Source organism: Ciconia boyciana, chromosome 9 (assembly GCF_034638445.1).
Source record: "Ciconia boyciana chromosome 9, ASM3463844v1, whole genome shotgun sequence".
NCBI lineage: Eukaryota > Metazoa > Chordata > Aves > Ciconiiformes > Ciconiidae > Ciconia > Ciconia boyciana.
The window spans coordinates 46,453,007-46,472,275 of NC_132942.1; the positions used below are offsets into that span (position 1 = coordinate 46,453,007).

The 19,269-nt window shown below is 51.4% G+C and overlaps 1 protein-coding gene across 1 annotated transcript in view; it reads left to right on the forward strand.

The window, feature by feature from the left end:
• LOC140656428 (uncharacterized) overlaps positions 1–19,269 on the forward strand; it is a 127,023-nt gene that overhangs the window by 96,060 nt on the left and 11,694 nt on the right. The window contains exons 4-5 of the mRNA XM_072872114.1: positions 11,137–11,339; positions 19,075–19,221. Coding sequence (XP_072728215.1) covers positions 11,247–11,339; positions 19,075–19,221 — 240 coding nt within the window. The 5' untranslated portion in view covers positions 11,137–11,246. The remainder of the gene's footprint in view (positions 1–11,136; positions 11,340–19,074; positions 19,222–19,269) is intronic.

Sequence of the window (19,269 nt, forward strand, 5' to 3'; positions counted from 1 at the left end):
GTTACTTAAAATAAACTTCTGCAGTTCTTTATTAACATATCCCAATGAGCTTATGGAAAGGATGAAGCCTTCACCCTAAGGAATTTCCTCTACAGCAGTCATAGTGAAGACTGCTGTTAAAACTAGACAGCAGAACCAAAACTGTAAAAACAATGCAGATGAGGGAAGTTCTTCAGTTCCAGTAGTCCTATGGAACCAGAAATAGCCCAAACTGAGCAACAAACACGTTAAATTTTCTAATTTGCTCCACGCGTTAGGAATGTTGTACCTTTTGAGGGGATAGTAGCAATGACATCAATGTACTTGGGGTGCTAGATATTATAATCTTTCAGAGAAAGACCTCTTTTTACCAGGGCCGTTTTTCTTTATGCACTTCATATACAGCTTGGGCACCTTTTCACTGCCCCAAGCAGGAAGCAAATTCTGATTCTTTGTATTATTCACATTAATTCTACAACCAAAAGTCTGAGGGTATTTTGCATACAGAAACAGGTGGAGGATGTGGAGGGCTGCAGACAAAGACAATGCTGCTAAAGGGGAGTACGCCATAAAACCAGAAATTCCCAGTGAGTATTGTCAATTGGTTTATTTGCATGCTCTTTTGGAAGATGTTTCTGGTAATAAAGCATCATCAGTCTATTATTTCTTTTGACCAATCTTTCTCTTTCTCAACCTGCCTATGTAAAACCTTGTAGTGGCCTATATTTAACTGGGAATATCCTCTGCTTGTTTCCTATCTTCTAGCTTGAGTTTTCTTTCTTTAACAAGCACAACAGCATGCTGCTCTATCTTCAAAGAGGAAATTAATTCCGTCCGCAAAAGGGTCAAGTGCTAGAAAGTGCATAGCAATGCAGTTTGCATGGCAGGATCCAGGAGATATGATGCTAATAAGATTCTAAGATGAGAACAGCAGACTGGCTCTGGGGATTCAGATGAAGGGTTCTGTAAATTTTAAAAGAAATGGTCTCCAAAAACTAATGATGTCTGCTTTCCAATTCATTAATAATGTGGAGCAGGGAGATGGGAGTGAGAAGCAGGCCATGCTTTGAAATATCAAAATGTAACAAGGAAAAAAACAGTGAGAGCTCATCTCATTGGGGTCATAAAGCTGGGAGAAACAGGCAGGCTGCAGTGGAACATGGTGTCAGTGCCTAGAGGGAAGGAAATTGCACTGTATGTTCTGCTGTCTGTAATTTATGCACAGACTCTTTGCCAATGTTGATGTAAAATTTCTATGCTGAAAAAGATGTGGCTGTATTGACAGAGCTTTTTCAGTGTTCTTGTTTAAGGTGACTTACTGCACAGGATGTCTGATGGATTTTAAAAACATATCTGAATTGTCTTAGCATGTTTACAAATGACTCTTGGTAAACCTTCCCCTTCACCTTTTTGCATTGCGCACACGAAACTGAGTAACAAGAACCTGAACCTTGTTTGTAGTTAATAGTGGAAGAAAACCCCTCAGGCAAAGCCTAATGAACCAAGAGCAATTCTGAGCTTTCCTCTGTAATATCTGGAGAGACTGCGCCGTTCCAAGGGCTGCCTGGACACATCGTGTGACCTTGCTGCTTTACATCGTGAAAATTTCCCATTACTGGTAGAGTAGAGGTTTGCACGGAGGTGCTATTGTGCAGATATTATGCTAGAGTCTCTCCCTTATGTGTGCAGAGTTTGCAGCTAATAGAAAATGTCTGTGCTTGAACGGTTTCCAGAGTGGGAAGGTGTGCAGCGGGAGGATTTAGCTCTGACTTTTATTTTGACAAAGCTATTATGATTTGCAGAGTGAGGTTAAGGTTTTCCTCCTATCTTCTCCTTTTATCTGTGTGATATTTTCTCATCTCGCCTCTAAACCTCCCATCAGCAATGACTGGTGAGGTTCTGGGGAGCAGCCCGTGCCGCAGAGCCTCGCCACCGCCTGAAGCCCTTTGGAGCCAGCCCGCAGACTGCTGGCCGGGCAGCGCTCGGCCGCAGAGAGCCCGGCCCGGGGGCAGGGGCAGGGGCTCCGCTGCCAGCCCTGAGCCTGCAGGGCTGCCGCTGCTCAAGCCGCTGCTGCCGCTTCCTTGGGCCTCACGCCGGCACGCTCCGGCTGTTCCGGCACGCTCCAGGTGCAGCGAGGGGCACCTGCCACAGCCGCTGCGCTGGCCCTGCCATCCCGGGCACTCTGCTCGGCCCAGGTGTTTGCCAGCACTTCCTAACCCCAGTAAGGCTGGTGTCTTGTCTTTGCTGCATCGTGCTGCCCTGAAGCTTTTTTCTTGTGGTCTGCTTTCACAGTCTGCAGGGCCCATCTGTTTTCTTTAGCTTGAGTCACATTGTCTCAGCAGCGAGTCATGCTCAAGACAAGTAATTCCTCTTGGGTACAGGAGCAGGGGTTCAAAGGAGTGTTTAGTAAGTGGTAGCGTGTACTTGGGCTACCCTGTCCACTCAGAAGAGTTGTTTTCATGAGGGCTCCTGCTGAGCTGCTGTGCTGCAGAATCGGGTGGCTTGGCTGAGTGTCTGGGATGTGGTGGGTGATTTCTGGGAGAAGTCTGGCCAGGAGGCTTGAGCTGAGTTTTGTTTTCTTGCTAAAGCCACAGCCATAGACGTGGGTGAAGTGGGGCTCTGCATCATGTCTGCAACATGTTCATAAAACAGGTTTCTCTTATAGTGTTTATAAAGGCTGTGTATTCCTTCATCAGGATACCATGGGGTGCTCAATATTGACAGGTATGCCTCAGCGTCCCTAGAGCAAACCACAAATGCATTGGCACCAACTTCAAAAGCCACAGCCTTCACCTGTGGTTTTTTCTGCATGCTCGTGGTCTCCAGTGAATCAGCCTGACTTCACAGGCGTTCCCATGAACTGCAGGGATGATAAGGCCATGTGTATCAAATCTTCCACTTTCCTCATATTTGCGTCTCAAATGTTTCCTTGGAGAAGAGCTGGGGAATTTGTTTCCTCGGGAAATCTCAAGATAGATTGATAAGAATTTTCCTGAAGGTTTTCCAGTGAAGCTCCTGCTTGTTATTCAGTTTCTGAGCACAGGGTTACAGAATGACTTGCCTGCAGTCACATAGTCGGTCAGTGGAGCAGACACGAGTTCACAGCTGCTTCAGTGGAGATACAGCTGTGTGCATCGGGACTGTCTTATGGCATCGGTAAAGTATGAAAAACAGCTGGTATACAGAGGCCTTTTTCGCTGATGTTCTTCACCTGGCCACTTAGCAGCTGAGTGGATTTTTGTGTCAATGATCTTCCAGCAGAAATCATTCTGGCTTGGAGCTTGGCAGTAACGTAACTGTAGCCACCAGGACCTTGGCATGAGCAGTTAAATTTTTAAGGTATTCGCTTATGGTGAAGGGGAAATGAGCCAGCATTCCAGTGTAAAATATAAAGATTTCATACACTCAAATTTCCTGAGTTCTGTCCCCCAGGTAGACTGAGTGATGTGTGATGACCACCTCAAAAAAGTTATGCATTCCTTTCTGATTTGCATCAGTTTGCTGCTGACTGCTTTTTCCGACTTTTATCTAAAAGATAAAAAAACCCTAGGTTTTGCTAGAGGAGAAAGAAAAAGGCCAAGAAGTTTTCTCTGTTCAAAACCTAAAGCTTCTGCTCTGATTTGGGAGCCTACTGCTGGACGCGTTCCCCAGTCTTCCTGCGTGACAAACACCCCCTGTGCCCATCGAGCTGCAAACGCCTGCAGAAGAACTACCAAATGAGACATCCAAATTTCTGCAAATCTGTGAATGAGATGTCTTCTATAATCATGGCATCCAGGCTTGAAACAGCCTGTGGAATCCTTTTGAAATACGGTAGGAAACGCTAGAAGCCAATGAGCTCTCTGATATTCTGGATGTTGTACTGGAACTTGCTCTCCAGGTGAGAAGCCCAGACCTTTGTCCCTGTGCTGTAGTTTCCAGTGCCGCACACTAGCTTTGTGCTTGCGGTAACAGTTAAGGTTGCCTGCATTCCTTGAGCTTGCAGATGAAGTAGACAAAGATATTGCAGATAATACCTGTGATCTCACTGTCTCTTAGCACCGTGCTTAGGGAGAGCTGCAGTTGTGTTTCTCATCCTGTAGCTGCTCTTTGCAGTCTGAAAGCTCTCATGGAAGAAGATTCCTCAGCAATCCTGAATAAACTCTCCTGAGCATTTTAAAATGGCATCTTTAATTAGAGGAGACATTTCTGAGTTTGTGACGCTGTCCACTAGTGACATCATCTGCATGTCTGCTGTAGCGCAAACCAGGCTTACTCTGGCTCACGCACTCGCTGAGCTGTCAGAAGAGACACTCTTTGCTCTGCACTTAGGCATTTGATTTAGCTCGGACACACAAGTTGTTGAAAAAGTCAAGGTTAGGGGATTATCAGCTGTTTGCTTTCCCATAAGAAGAGAGCTCCTGCCCTCTTTCGCTGGGACTTAGCTGTTCGGAGCGTGAGACATTTCGGCAATTGCCTCAGCTGTACCTGTGTAGAAAGCAGCAAGTTCTGCCTGCGTGGCTACAGGGTGACAGAAAAGCAGGGCTACAAGGAGCACGTGAGGAGCTACCTGTCCATCCTCATACCCTCGAGTGTGGTATTCCTGGCAGGTGTGGTGTATAATCTAGTCTTGAAGGCTTCTGAGGATGGAGACCTTACAGACTTGCAGCCCGAGACAATGAATTCCAGTTCAAACTATCCTTTCCTCTAAAAAGTTTTTCTTAATCTCTCACCTAATGTAATTTAAGGCCATTACTATTTGTGCTTTCTCTCACTGGCATGGGGAAAGGATTATATTCTTGCTGTTTGCAGGAGTCGTGTTTTTATTTGTTTGAAGAGATGGTTCCTTCAGTTGTTCTTTCTGCAAGCTAAATCATTTGAACTCCTTCACTCCTCCCTTAGGGGTCATGTTTCCAGACCTCAGTTCATTCACACTGTTCACCACTGGGATTTATCCAGCTGCTCCACTGATCCTTTGAAGTGCAGTTCCCCAGACTGGACACCATGCTTCAGCTGGGGATCAAACATGTGGATGACTTCACGTGTCTTGCAGGCTACATCCCGTTCATGCATCCAATATAGCATTTTCCTTTTCACAACAGTGCAATATCATTGGCTTGCATGTGTATGGGTCCCCAGTAGTACTAGCCCCATCTCGATAAGCTCCTACCTAGCACCTGTTGATACTCCGTACATGCAGCAGTGATTCCTGCCTGTGTAGGCCTTGCACTCATCTCTATTGAACGCCACTTTATTCTCCCAGCTCATTTCTCCAGTTTATGAGGTTTTAAATCCTGTCTTCCAACAATCTTGCAGTTCCACCTAGATTTGTCATTTGCGAGCGTAACTAACGTTCTCTATTCCACCACCTACACCGTTAATAATCCCCAGCACAAAAAAGAGCAAGCCCTGCAAAAGCTCTCGGTACATCCTTCCATTTTGACAATGAATCATTGATAACCACTCATGTGATGGGGCTCTTCAACAAGGTTTGTACCTAAGCTACCTTTGTACCTTATCTAATAGTAGTTTTATCTAGATCGTGTTTCTTTAGCTTGCTTAAAAGAAGACTATGCGAGACAGCATCAGAAACTTCTATAAGGTCAAGATATATGACATCTGTTGTATCTCTTCTATCGACAACCTTTTACCATTTTGTGGAAGGAACTTAGATTAGAGAAGATTTGTTCTTGACAAATCCATGTTGGTTGTTACCCATCTCCTTGTTATCCTTCAGGTGCTTACAAATTGTTTAATTACTGGTTTTCCAGAAATTGGAGCTAAGCTGACTGATCTATAACTCTCTGACTTCTTTTTCCTCTACTCCCTTTTTATAGACAGACACTATATTTGCCGTTTGTCAGACTTCCAGTAGTTCATGAGGTCTTAAGTGCTCTTAAACTGCCTCAGTCGATTCTTTACATACCCTACAACTGGGATTCCATAGACCCAGATAGGTTGAAAATATCGAACTTATAACTGCACGCCATACCTGTTTGAGTCTGAAATCCTGCCTCTTTGTCCTTGGTATTAGCCGTGATAGCCATCTTTTTGCTGTTGACCTTTTAGACGAGACTGGAACAAGATGCTACGGAAGACTGGTCTTCTTAGCATCATATATCAAGAATTGTACTGTTCTGTGGAGGAGCAAGCCAACTCTTCTCGTAGTCTTTCCAGTAAATGCATACTTGCCACTTTTGATTTCCCTTGTTGGTTGCACCTCATGTTGTGTCTTCCGATTTTTTCCTTCTACTTACTCCTGCTTTCATACTTGTCCCTAGAAATCTGATTGTTTCCTCTTTGTGTTTGTAGTCACTGTGGAGCTCATGGTTTAGCTGAGTTCATTTCACAGTACACTCGTAGCACTTCCTTTGCACAATGCCTTGAACTGGGGCAGTCAACAGCAATCTTCTGAGGAGCTGTCCCCTGGTATGTTAATATTTCAGTCACATGAGGCATTATACCACGTCTTCGTTAATCCCACTCAACTGTATGATTTAGCGTGAATTAAGAATTAGAATCAGAAAATCACAGAATACTATAGGTTGGAAAGGACTTCAGGACGTCTGCAGTCCAACCTCCTGCTCAAAGCAGGACTAACCTCAAAGTTAGATAAGGTTGCTCAGGGTCTTGTTCAGTTGAGTTTTCATCATGAAACCTCCTTAAGGGACTCTGAGATAGTGAGTCGAGTGCAGCAGAAGTGCTTGCTGGAGACCACAGCACAGTCCCAGGAGCAGTACCTCCATGTCAGCCAGTTACTGTCCTGACTTGCTGTGTTCCTCTTTGTACACAGCCTCTCTTTCATCTTCTTCTGGGCTTCCCCTCACTTACATGAGAGTGCACGCACATACCAATGAAGAGTGTCGTTATTTTACAGCTTCTGCTTCCCCTTCCCCAGCATCCAGGGTTTTGTAAACCCAGCTGATGCTTATGGGAGCTGCACAGATCCATCACTTCTGAAAACCAGACCCTGCGCCTGTCACTTCAGAGTGTGCCAAATAACCTGTATTTCACGTGTCATCACCTGATATGCTGGTTGGAGATGAGGGATGCTGCAGTAAGAGGAGATGAGGAGTGGGAGGAACATGTCTACACCCTTCATACAGTGAGTCAGGATGCAGGAGTGTCGGGCAGGGAAGATTTATATATTCTGAGCTGCCTACTTGTAGATTTCTTGTTTCATCACAAAACCTTGAATTTTCCATTGAGGGGGGAATTCGGAGATCTGCCAGAGGGATTGTGTCTTGGTGGTATTCAGCCGTTGCCTTATGATCCTTTTTCTGCTCCTTTTCACACACGCAGCGTCTCCCCAGCAGTTCCCTTTCTAGCACTTCACACCAAGCAGGGCTGCCTGATTATTCCTCGTGACGGGTGTAAAAATGCCTGGATCCATGGCAGCCCTACTGCAGAAAATCTCTTGTGAAGAGTGAGTTCTCGTTTCAGATAACAAGCCAGATTTCTGTGGAAAGCTGTACCGGACCGACTCGTCATCAGGCCGACATGCCGAGGGGCGAGCCGTGGGCCAGTCGGCACATGGATGCTGGCACCTGTGCTGCTCTTGCAGCTCTACCCAGGGATGGGGGTCATCCCCTGTCTTTCCCTATCTCTCAATTCAATCTACTGCAGAGACTTTTGAAAATCGAATTACACAACATTTAATACTATGAATTGCTAATTTGTGGGAGAGAGATCTACAAAGAGCTTGATAAGTAACAGCAGAGTGAAACGCACCGTTTCTTCCTGCTCGTAACTCCTGCGCTCTGCTTCCTCCCGCGTTCTCATGTATATCAGATTCACTTTGCTGAAGCTGGTTCCTGCTGGTACTGCCCTCCACAAACCTCTCCTCATCACTGTGCAACGCTTCCTGCACAAGGGAGAGATGTCTGCTGTTCCAGGCAGTGCTAATGCTTTTGTTGGGTCTTTGCCTCTGAAGCTCAGTCGAAGCTGTCAACTCTCCCACGCCAGCCCAGAAGAGCGTTACAGGAGCAGGGTTACTAGGTGGAGGTAACGAGGAGGGGAACGACAGCTTTTGCGACAGGACAACGCAGTGTCACGGATCCTTCTGGGACAGGAGCCAGCCATTGTACGAGGCTACACCAAGTCCCAGTGTGGCTTTGCGCAAGCCACTGAAACCTTTCCGGGCCTCAGTTTCCCCGTTTGAGAGAACAGTGGTAGTACGTGCATGCCCCGCTGGGCTGGCAGGACTGTGCTCCGCAGCGCCCCGTCCTTTGGGTCCTCCACCTCACCACTGGCGTCCAGGACGCTGCCGCTGCTCCGGGGGCCGCTGCGGCATGTGCCACGCATGACGCGCTGCAGGCGCCCCGCGGAGCCTCAGAGACCTGTATCAGCTGCCAGGCACCACGGGCCCTCACACGGGGCTGAGGCCCTGCTCCTCACCGAGGCCAGGCGACAGCAGCATCGGGACCAGCCAGATGATCCAGCCCCGTCTGGGAGCGCAGATACGGCAGCGACCGGCTCTGTTGCAGATCCTAGATAGGCTGCGGATTCCACAGCAGGACTCTGTTCTTATGACAGATACCCAAAGGCAGATTTTCTTTTAATTAAATATGAAAATCTATAATGCAGTCAGCATGATGCCTCTTGGTATGTTTATTTTTATACCCCATTTATTTGCTTTTGTTCTCAACATATGCTTTCATTATGAGGGAGATTTTTATACTGACCATCTGTGCATTACGAATGAATTTGAGATAGGACTGAAGGACTTGGGAAGCACGACAGAGGTCAGCTGAGTTTTTTTAATATCTGAGTGGAAATGGGTGTCATTTACAGTTGTGGAATAAACACACCAACTAGTCTTATTCTTAAAATAATATGGAAATTGCGAAGTTGACATTTTTAAGCTGTTGTCTTTGTGTTTCAGGATTACCAGGCTTTTGAGATTAGTGAAGTATTTCATACCTCATATAGTTAATGTTTCACTTTCTGTCTCTACAGTCAGAAAAAAATATTTATTGTTTCAATAATATTCTGCCTACATTTTAATATTTTTCTCTGCAGCCAAAGGCCAAAAAGCATTTAATTTCCCCAGCACCAAAGGCAATGGCATTTATCTGTGTGTTTGTGTGATTGTCACTGTAGTTCTGTACCCAGTCCAGTTTCAAGTCTTGGGGAGCGGGTTAGATATCCCCAGGCAGAGCCCTGCGGATGTCATGAAAACAAGACGGGAGCTTGCCAGACCCTGGCTGGCATAGTACCTAGACCTGTGCTTGTCTGCAAAGAAAAGGACTGCTGCTCTCTCCAGTCGTCTCTCTGCTCTACCTTGGCAAGGTTTAAAATGATGACACATCCCTGTGCATCTCCCTGCTGAGCACTCGCTGCCGGTGCGAGCCCCGCAGCCTCCGTTTGTAACACACGATCGTGGAAGACCTCAGTGCCTCTGTATCCTTGCACAGAAACGGAAAGCACTGCTACCCAGCTCTCCCCCTCTCTGCCAAGGAGCGGATTTAGGGGCATCATGGAAACCCGGTCCTCTCGCCCGGTGGAGCCGCAGCAGCAGCGTGGGCAGGCACAGTGAGGAACCCCAGGTCTTGCCGTGAGTCCGAGCTCTGCGGAGCGAGCTGTTTGGCAGGACTGCTGCAGGAGTCTCTTCCCACGTGTGGTGGCTCCTTCAAGCTTTTAATTCCTCTGTGTCTCCCGGCTTTTACCCCTTCTTCCTCTTTGCCTTGTTATTTTTCCTTTTGACCACTTTTCTATGCTCTCAGGTCAAGGGTTTGCCCTATGGAAAGAAAAAGCTTAGCCGAAAATTAGGAGGTTCAATCAAAGCTTCTCCAGACAGCACGAACAATCACCAAACATTGAACTGGACAAAATGAAAGGCCATTCAAATGGAAACAGAGGGTTACGCAGATCTCCCTTAGCAAAGAACTTGATGCCATTTCCACCACCCCACGTGCCGCGCTTATTACTGCAGCGACTGTGGGTGAAGCCTGGGGGGCCGAGCAGCGGTGTGGCAAGGGCACCATCATGTAGTGTTTCTTCCCTCCAACCCTACAGCCGATGCCACCGCTGCCAGCAACATGTCCAGAGGCTGCAGGAGTTTGCAGAGAAAGCTCTCCTCTGTCCGGTACCCCATGCTCAGGACATGCTCACAGGCTTCAGGCTCTGGGCATGCCCTGCGTGTGTCATTCCTAACCCCTCACCAAAGCACGGGTGTGATGAAAGCAGCAGCAGGAGTGGGGGGAGCTTTCCTGACCCCACAGGCTCACTGGCATAGCTCTGCCTTGAGGCACTGGAGAAGAAACATCCACTCCTGGTGGATATGAAACCCCGTCTCCCCCCATGCTGCAGGTGCATTCCCAAAGCGCCAAGCTGAGCTGAAGGACAGAGCCATCTCGAGCACTGCTCTGCTGGGCAGCTGTCCTTGGAGCTCAGCGGTGGGGGGCAGGTTGGGGCAGATGTGCTCTGCTTACTGCAGAGATGTGCAGTCCTTTAGCAAGAACGGCACTAGATTCCCCTCTAACAAAGAGCGTGTGCCTTTCCTATCCTTTCCTATCCTTTCCTATCCTTTCCTATGCCATTTGCCTGCGTGTCATCATGCGCCCCATACTGAGCATGTGAATGCTTGGGCCCATAGGCACTACCAATAGCGAGAGAGTTCTCTCCCGTTTCCCACCCAAAGAAGCAGCAGGTTTCCCATCTTCGGTTTTGGGCCCCTCACTACAAGGAGACATGGAGGGGCTGGAGCGTGTCCAGAGAAGGGCAACGGAGCTGGGGAAGGGTCTGGAGCACAAGGCTGATGGGGAGCGGCTGAGGGACCTGGGGTTGTTCAGCCTGGAGAAGAGGAGGCTGAGGGGAGACCTCATCGCTCTCTACAACTGCCTGAAAGGAGGGTGTAGAGAGGTGGGGTCGGTCTCTTCTCCCAGGTAACAAGTGATAGGACGAGAGGAAATGGCCTCAAGTTGCTCCAGGGGAGGTTTAGATTGGATATTAGGAACAATTTCTTTACCCAAAGGGTTGTCCAGCACTGGAAGAGGCTGCCCAGGGGAGTGCTGGAGTCCCCATCCCTGAGGGTATTTAAAAGCCGTGTAGATGTGGTGCCTAGGGACAGGGTTTAGTGGTGGGCTTGGCAGTGCTGGGTTAACGGTTGGACTCGATGATCCTAAGGGTCTTTTCCAACCTAAGTGATTCTATGACTCTGTGATTCTGTCTCCTCAGGCCGATGCCAGAGTGATTGCCTGCTCAGACGGGATGACCTCCTCTCCCTTCAGCTGCTGGCCCAGCACCCACAGCTCTCATGGCACTCCCTTCGCTGTGATTGCAGAGGCATGCTCAGGATTCGCCCCTCCAAGCTCTGCGTGGTGCCTTGTGAGGAAGCACGTGCTGCGAGAGGCTGTTCTGCCTGCTGCCCCCCAGACACGGTGGGCCTGGTTTTAGTTTGGATGTCTGTGTGCAGCACTGAGACTGGCTGCAGCAGCCTGTGCGTAGCTTAGGGCATCAGTTGTTTGCATGCAGGAGACCCAGGAGAGCGTAGCCAGTGCCTGTGCTCTGCAAAATAGGCGTATTGTGATTGTCTGCGGTGCCCCGCGTAGGTGGCCGTGAGCAGAATGTAACGTGCCCGTGCAGGGACCTGTCGGACTCGGGCTGCTTTTAGGCAGCAATTGGCCTCTGCCTCTTCAGTCACGGCACCCTTCCTCCTGCTGCGCTCCTGCCTGCACGCTCTTGCAGGAGAGGGTTGTGTGAGCTTTGTGCTCCCGCTGTTGGGTTCCTGTCCTGGTGCTGGTATTTTGCAGCTGAAGCCGACTGAGGCAGAGACAATGTGCTCGAGCACTCTGTCTGAGGGGAGTTTGGGGAGGGGGAGAGGGAAAAAGGCTGTTAGATCTATCGCTGGCAATTTAGATTCAGAGACATTTCATCTGCAGTTCCCTCAAGTGTTGAATTGAATAAAACCAGCAGCAGCAGTGGAAAAGGAGGTGGGGGAAGGGCTCTGAGCACTCTTGGCTAAACAAAAAGAGACAGGCAGCTCATAAAAAAAAAGAATTGCATCCTTGGGCTGAAAATACAGATTCACAAGGGAGGGAGGAGGACGCGTGGCAGAGCCCACCGGCGGGCAGGGAGGGCCCTGGGCAGGTGCTGCCGAAGGCTCCTGGTGTTCCTGCAGCCTGAGCAGATCACAGGATTTACTTCTGGGTTTCATGATTTTCTGTGGGTTTTTTGAAGCTCCAGTTGTAGAATCAAGCAGGCAGACCAGAGTCCCAGGCTTTGTTTGCCGTTTAAAAAAAAAAGCTACTTCACTTTCCAGCGCTTCAGGAGAAAAGTGCAAAAGTGAAACCCTCAAGGGTCAAAAATTCAGAAGAAAAAGTAACTTAGCACTTATAATTTTGTAAACACTTGCTGTTTGGGGCCTGACTCGTGGTTCCCAAATGCAGTCATGGGATGGCAGAACTGTCCTGTCATTAGGTGTTTCCATTCATCTGCCTTTGAGAGGGAATTGCTGCTGGTTTTTGTTCCGGCCACGCATTGCAGCTTTTGTTTTTCTCCGGGTCTGTCTTTTATTCCCCAGGCATCAGGTGAGGACAGCTTTCACAGAGAGCCACTCAGCCCAGCCGAGGCTGAGGAGAGTGGCAGCCATTTGAGAGAATTCGGTTACAGCAGGAAATACATTCCTGGGGTCTCTGTAGCCCTGGGCGAGTGCGGTGCCACCACCTCACGGCGGCTTCCAGCGGCTTATGAGGTCACAGAGAAGCATCAGGTGCCTCAAGGCTGGCTGCGGCCTTCCGCAGGATACCCCTCGTGACACCGTGATGCCGTCTGCCTCGCTGGCAGCACAGGCCACCGCTGCCGGCACCTCTCGCTGCAGGCTTCCTGGGCGCTTCCCGCCCACAGTGACCAGGCCTTGCCCTCGGGCTTCTCTGGGGCAGCACCCTGCGGGTCCCGCTCCGAGACGCGGCCCTTGCGCCCGTGCACCGCGGGCCTCCGGCTGCCCAGCAGCCCGCCGTGACGGCGGCGCCTGCGCCCGGCCCAGCCCGGGGAGGGAAGGGCCTTGGCAGAGGGGCTGCTCTGCAGCAGGAGAGGGCAGGCCGTCCTCCTCCAGACTGCCCAGGCTCCGCCGCAGCTCCTGCTGCTCCCCAGGCAGGTCTCTCCCCCTCCTACAGAACGGACAGTTGCTCTTCGTCCCTCTCGAGCAGTTTGTGCCCTCCAAGCAGCCTGACAGGCGCCCCAAAGCTGCTGGCTCTCCTGTTGTCCTCCAGCAAGCATCGTGGTGGCTGAGCGGGGAGGAGGACTTCTCTTAAGGTGCTGTCTTACTGTTTCATCAGGTGCTGCAGCGGCTTAATCCAATATAGCTGTGCAGAAAACCTCTTGTGGCCAGGCCAGCACAGCACTTTTACACGCGCTTACACAGCAGCAGCACGGCTGTCAGCACCTGGTCAGGCACCGGGCAGAGCTCCTACACGTGTGCACTAACGTGTGCTTACTGACGTGTCCTGAGCCTCTCCTGTTCCCTAGTGCAGACACAGTGCGTGGGCAAATTTGTGTGTGATCGCAGTCCAGAATGCCCTCGCGGTGCGTGGCCTGTGGGCTGCCAATAGGGCTACGTGACTCAAGCCTTTGCTAGCCTTATCTCGCCCATCTCAGGCACGAGGCGGTTGGTGGGGTGCATGGATTTTTACCTGGGGAATATCTAGGCCTGCCTTGAGTCCCATTAGATAGCAGTACAATGGCAGGAACTGGTCTGCACCAGCATTTCTAGCAACACGGGGGGATAACAAGAAGCCTGCCGGTGCTCGGGCAGGACCTGTTCACACTGCCCAGGTCCCACACCCACTGGCTTGGGTACAGGGTGAAGGGGCTGGCTGACGCTCCGCGGAAGTTATTTCTTCCAGAAATATGTTCCTGCCTCAAGTGGAAAGGTAGGCCTTCTGTTTGCCCCCCATCTTCTTTATTGACCTCCTTGCCCCCTTATAACACCTCAGTGACAGATCTTACGTCTCACGTTTTGCACAGCCCTGCTCCAGGCCGCGGGCAGACGGGCACGCAGAGGGCACGTGCACGCGGGCAGCGCGCTGCGGCGGCCAGAGCACGCTCCCAGCACGGCGTGCCCGGGCGGGGAGGCTGGGCGCCAGCGTGGCACCGAGGCGCCAACGGATGCTGGCATGCAGCCTCGGGGAGAAACAGGGGTAGGAAGGCAGGTAGGATGGCATACGCAGAGGCACCTGGCTTGGCCCTGCTCTCCATGCTGCACCGAGAGAAGCCATTTGAATGAACAGCACGTGAAGCCGGTACCCCACAGCTAAAGTCTGGCCAGCACCGAGTTACCGAGCGTCGCCAGCAGTACAGCTGGACAGCTCAGCCTGGTTTCTGAAACCGTGCTGGCTGTGGCTTGGTCGAGCGCTGTGCGTACATTAAAATGTCCCCTGCCTTTGCTGGTACTCACGCGGAAGTGCATGTGAAATACAAAGGCAAGCACAGGGTGAGGAGTCAGGACTTCTCAGGGCAGGCACTGATACCTTTCTTTCAAGTCATTTCAGCTGTAAAACAGGGGTCACAATTCTGATCTACGTCACAAGGATTTGGGAGCCTGATTAGCTACAGCCTGTAAAAGGCTGAAGAAGTCTTACTGTGAATCTAGGACCATAGAGTAGAGAATGAGAGATGCTGTCTTATGGGCATGTATTATGCTGCCCTGATTTTCTCCCTGTGTTATCGATCCAGCAGCTTGCTAAGATACAGCCTTGCCTGCTGTAGTGGTTTAATTCATTTTTAAGCATCATAATTTTTCATGTTGTGGTCTTCCCCAGCTTGGGGTGTTTCTCACTGCTCATCCCCAAAAATGCCCATTCCTGTCTGTGTTTCATGGCGTGCCCTGCTCCCACATGTGTGTGCGTGCACACCAGGGAGATGGAGAGGCAGCTTCAGCTACACTAAGCAATTAAACTCCGGTAGCTCGGGGATGAGCAGGAGGCCGTGATTTTCTTTTCCTTTGCAGTAATTGCCTCTGCAATCAGCTTTGATCACCCGAGAGCAGAGGAGATGAGTGCTGCAAGTTGACATCAGTGGTTTTAATATATCCATTTACATATACAGGAGCAGTGCAGCATACAGCTTTCCATAGCGCCTCTGACCTGAAACCATCGCCGCTCCATAGACACCTCATTTAATTTAATACTTCACCGCCACTGCGGAAGCCACAGGATGGGGATGGGAGGGGGGATAATCAAGCCCGCACTCTCTTGCTCTCTGTGAATGTCTGTAGAAATGACATGAAAGTAATTGCTTTTGAAAAGCAAAGCAGAAATGGCACAATTGATTCCACTTAAATGAGAAGAGAAGGGGTGGGGGTGGGGGATGTTCACCCTAAACATGCCACCTTCTTTCCTGCTGCAAGCAAATCGCTTCGTGGGTCTGTGTGGGGACGAAGGACATGTGGGCTTGTCTCTGAACGGCACGCAGGGGAAGAGGCAAGCTCAGACAGGCAGGGCTGCTTTGAGCAGGGTACATCCTCTCAGCTAACTCAGACCCAAAGACAGACACTGCTTCATGAAGCCATATGACATCCCCTATTGTCACAGGCATTTCTGTTGCCGGGAAGCTGGTAGGGAGCTTCATTGCATTGAACATCCTAGAATTATTCTGCCTCCAAAACCCACTCACCTGCCTTGCAGCGGGGGGAAGGGGATGTTTATCCCGCATGCTGAGGAGACATCAGTTCCTCTCCATCTCTCGTCCCTCTCAGGTTAGCGCTGCGGATAAAGCTTTGGAAGCTATCCAGCCTGGTACCTGCTGGTGGATGCCCATCCTTCCACCAAGGGCCCCATGCCTCCTCTGTGAGCTGCTCAGCGCACACCTCTGTCTCCCCCGTCGGCGGGAGCCGGGGCCCGGCCGTGCCGAGGTGCAGCGCTCCCGGCTGGTGTGCCGGCCCCGCGCACCCCTCGCAGCCCCCGAGGTGCGGGCGCTGCGGTTGGTGGTGACCGGAGGCTCCGCTGCCCTCTGCATCCCCGTGCTGCTGGGTGGGCGCTTGGGGTCGTGGGGCTACTGGGAGGGAAGGGTGTTCTGCGCCTGTCAGCCTGTGCTGCTGGTGTGGTTTGCCTGGTCAAGCGGCCGGCTATCTCAGGGGTTTGCTGTGTCCTCGGCCAGGGTGCTGTCAGGCGGCAGGGGGTTCCTGGGGCCAGCTGTGCAGAGATACGTCCTGGCATGGATTTTAAATATGTTGCTGCTCCTCGGGAGAACAAGCACTCCCTAGATGCCTCACTACTTTTGTTATCTCTTTGTTCTTCAACTTCTCTGCATGGCAGGCAGCTGGTCTGTGCCCCAGACTCCAGCCACCGCCAACGCCTGGCTTTGCCGTTTCCCCGGCTGCCAGGAATTTCCCTGGCTGGTCATCCAGCCCCTACAAGCGGGCAGAGGCGGTCGAGGACTGCTGTGGAAATGTTGCGCCTGGGGTTGTGAGAGGGACGTGGCACCTCAGGCCAGGAGCTACGGCTCCAGGCTCACAGGCAGCGGTGCAGAGCTTGTCGGACCCACAGCCTGGCAGCCTTACACAGCAGAGGGAGGGGGAAGAAAGGGTTTTGTCTGTGCCAGGCTGAATGAGGTGGCGCGCAAAAAGTCCTCCATGCCCTCGTGCTTGTTCTGTTCTCTGGCAAACACAGGAAGGAACCACCACACGGGAGTCTTGGGGAATCTTCCTAGCTTGGGACGACTCAGATACATTTGTGCCAAGGCAAAGCTGAGGATTTGCAGAACGTCTCTAGTACGTGGTTCGGCCTGCGCTCACGTTCCGATGGAAGCCGGCTGTCACTGCCGGCAGAGTAAGAGCGACCCTCGAGTCTGGCAGTCCTCTGCCCGACACCGGAGCATGTCCTTTGCTCTTCAGAGCACACTGCTGGATCCTGTCCTCAGCACAAAGATGGTCTCTGCTATTGCAATGCGCAGGCATGCGGGCACCGGCACACCCGCTCAGATCCACTCAGAATTTAAACATTTTCTTTTTTTCTTTTGGGGGGCGTTTTGCTGGACAGCGATAACCTTTTTCACTGTGCGTTTGAATGGGTTACGTGCATACAGAATACGGCTTGGAGGAATGCAGGCTACTGTGCTAGTAACAATGTCTCCAATACATCTTTAATGTAGACATTAACGTCATTTTATGTTAATTACATGCAAATTGATTATTAATGTATTTATTGAATGTTGACAGCTGGGTGACAGTCTTCAGTAAATATGTTTTGCTAATCAGTTAGCATTTAATTAATATCGAAATTCTCTCTAGGTTTAGTAAGACAGTGAGCATTAATTAGGCCCCTCAGTTGCTGTGCATGTCGCAGGACGTCCCGGGTGCTGCTGACAGGGCTCAGCCCTGCTCGGCAGCTCTGTGGGGCGCGGGCAGGCAGGTGGGCCCGGAGGGGGCTGGGGGCAGCGGCACTGCTAGCAGGACAGATGGACACGTGCCCCGAAGGGAGAAGTCTCTGGGAGGTGTTGCTCTTGGGAGAGCTCCACACACGGCGTAGCACTGCCCAAGGGCAGGCAAGCTGCCGGCGGGAGCGGAGCTGGTGGTGGCCAGGCAGGTCCCGCGTTCGTGCGTGATGCCACGGTCGTGGGAGAGCTGAGGCCGTGCCGGCTCAGAGCAGTGTCACGGGCCCTGCAGCGCTGGCCAGGCCGGCCGCGAGAGCCTGGGACGCTCCTCCCCTCCCGGCATTTGGCCCGTTGTGTCCTTCAAGACCAGCGAGCCGTGCCCGTGCCCCCCAGCCGGGCTGCTTGTGGGGTGAGTCGTGGGACGGGGCAGGGCAACAGGTCTGGGCAAGAAGTGCGGGCAGAGAACTGGGCAGCTCAGTGCCTGTGGGCCCTCGGGACCTCCGCTTTTCCTGTTTCTAGGAAGAGACTCATAACCTGTATGGGACCTATCGACAGGGGAGAAGAATACACTACAGCTCTGCCAGAAGTCTGTTCTTTGTATGTTCTGCCTTTGTATGTTCTGCACCTCTGCGCAGCGGCACAGGCGCTGCTCTCATCCAGCCTTGCAGGCTGTCTGCGGTGTCTGTCCCCTGCGCGTTACCTCGTTAGTGTTATCAGGAAGCTCTGGAGAGCCCCTTTCCCCAGGAAACAAGGCTGCTTCCAGTCACTCCTGAGCAGTTAAAGTTCTTCTCACCTGCAGTGATCACTTTGCTGCACGTAGGACCCTTGATTACAGCAAGGCATTGCACAGACCCTGGCCAGCAGCACAGAGGATTTCTTAATGCTGAATTTAAAACACCAAGCAGATCGATTCTTGGGCTACGTGGCCAGTGTTTTCTCTTGCCTCCCTGTCACGAGCAGGGCAGGAGCCACGCAGAGCCTTTGCCCCAGCCCCACGCCTTTGCACCCACTGGCCGTGGCTCCTCTTGCCCCTCGGAAGAAGGCGAGCAGCATCCCTGAGATGTCCATTGCAAAGGCATCGGGGTCAGTGGCCGGGGAGCCGCTCCACCGCAGGGCTGCTGCAGCACCGTTGGCTCTAGCGGATCGATACTTTAGTCTTGTCATGCTAATTGCTCCTTGGTTGACATTCATGATCCTTTCCTGCTCCCTCGCTGTGTAAACTCTTCACAGCTGGGACGCCAAGAAGTGAAAATGCCGAGCCCTCCAAGCCCACTCCTGTTCAGGCAGGACCTGGGGGGTGGATGGCCGAGCTGCAGGGTACCGGAGCTCCCCTTCCCCTTCGCTCCGTGGACGGCAGGCACGGGGGAAATGCCTGAAGGGGTCCTTAGCGCAGGGTAGAGGAGCACAGAGCCCCACCACGCAGCCAGATCAGGAGCTGGTTATTTAGTTATTAGTAAGAATAACTTTGCTTTTTCTCAGTTGCTCTTTGCTTCCCTCACCCAGACTGTCTGACACCCCCTCTGTGAGCAGAGGAGGCAGGTACCCCGGTGCGGCAGAGTCTCTGCCTTCCCCGAGTTGGACATATCACTGCTGCCGCGGGCGTGCGTGTCAGATCACACCTACCATATTGGCTTCCTGTCCCCAGAACATCAGGTTTTTGCAGCTAATGTGTGCGGGGGGTGTCTCCTCCCGACAATCCCCACCCCCAGCAGCATCAGGCCTGTGCTGTTCGGGGTTTTGTTAAGCCGTTTAGTATTAATTGATTTTTTTTCCATTTTTTCTTTCTTTCCCTGGGCGGGTCAATAGCTGGATGCTCAAGAGCAGAGGATCTATCAACTGCAGACCAAGCAGAGGGAGAGGCAGGCAGAACTGGAGCAGAAATGCAGTCGGATCCAGCAGCTCAGCCAGGACCTGGAGGCCAGCCACCAGCTGCAGGAGGAAGCTCAGAAGCAGGTAGGAGAAGATGCCAGTCCACTCTAGCTTGGCAGCCCAGGCTGGGAA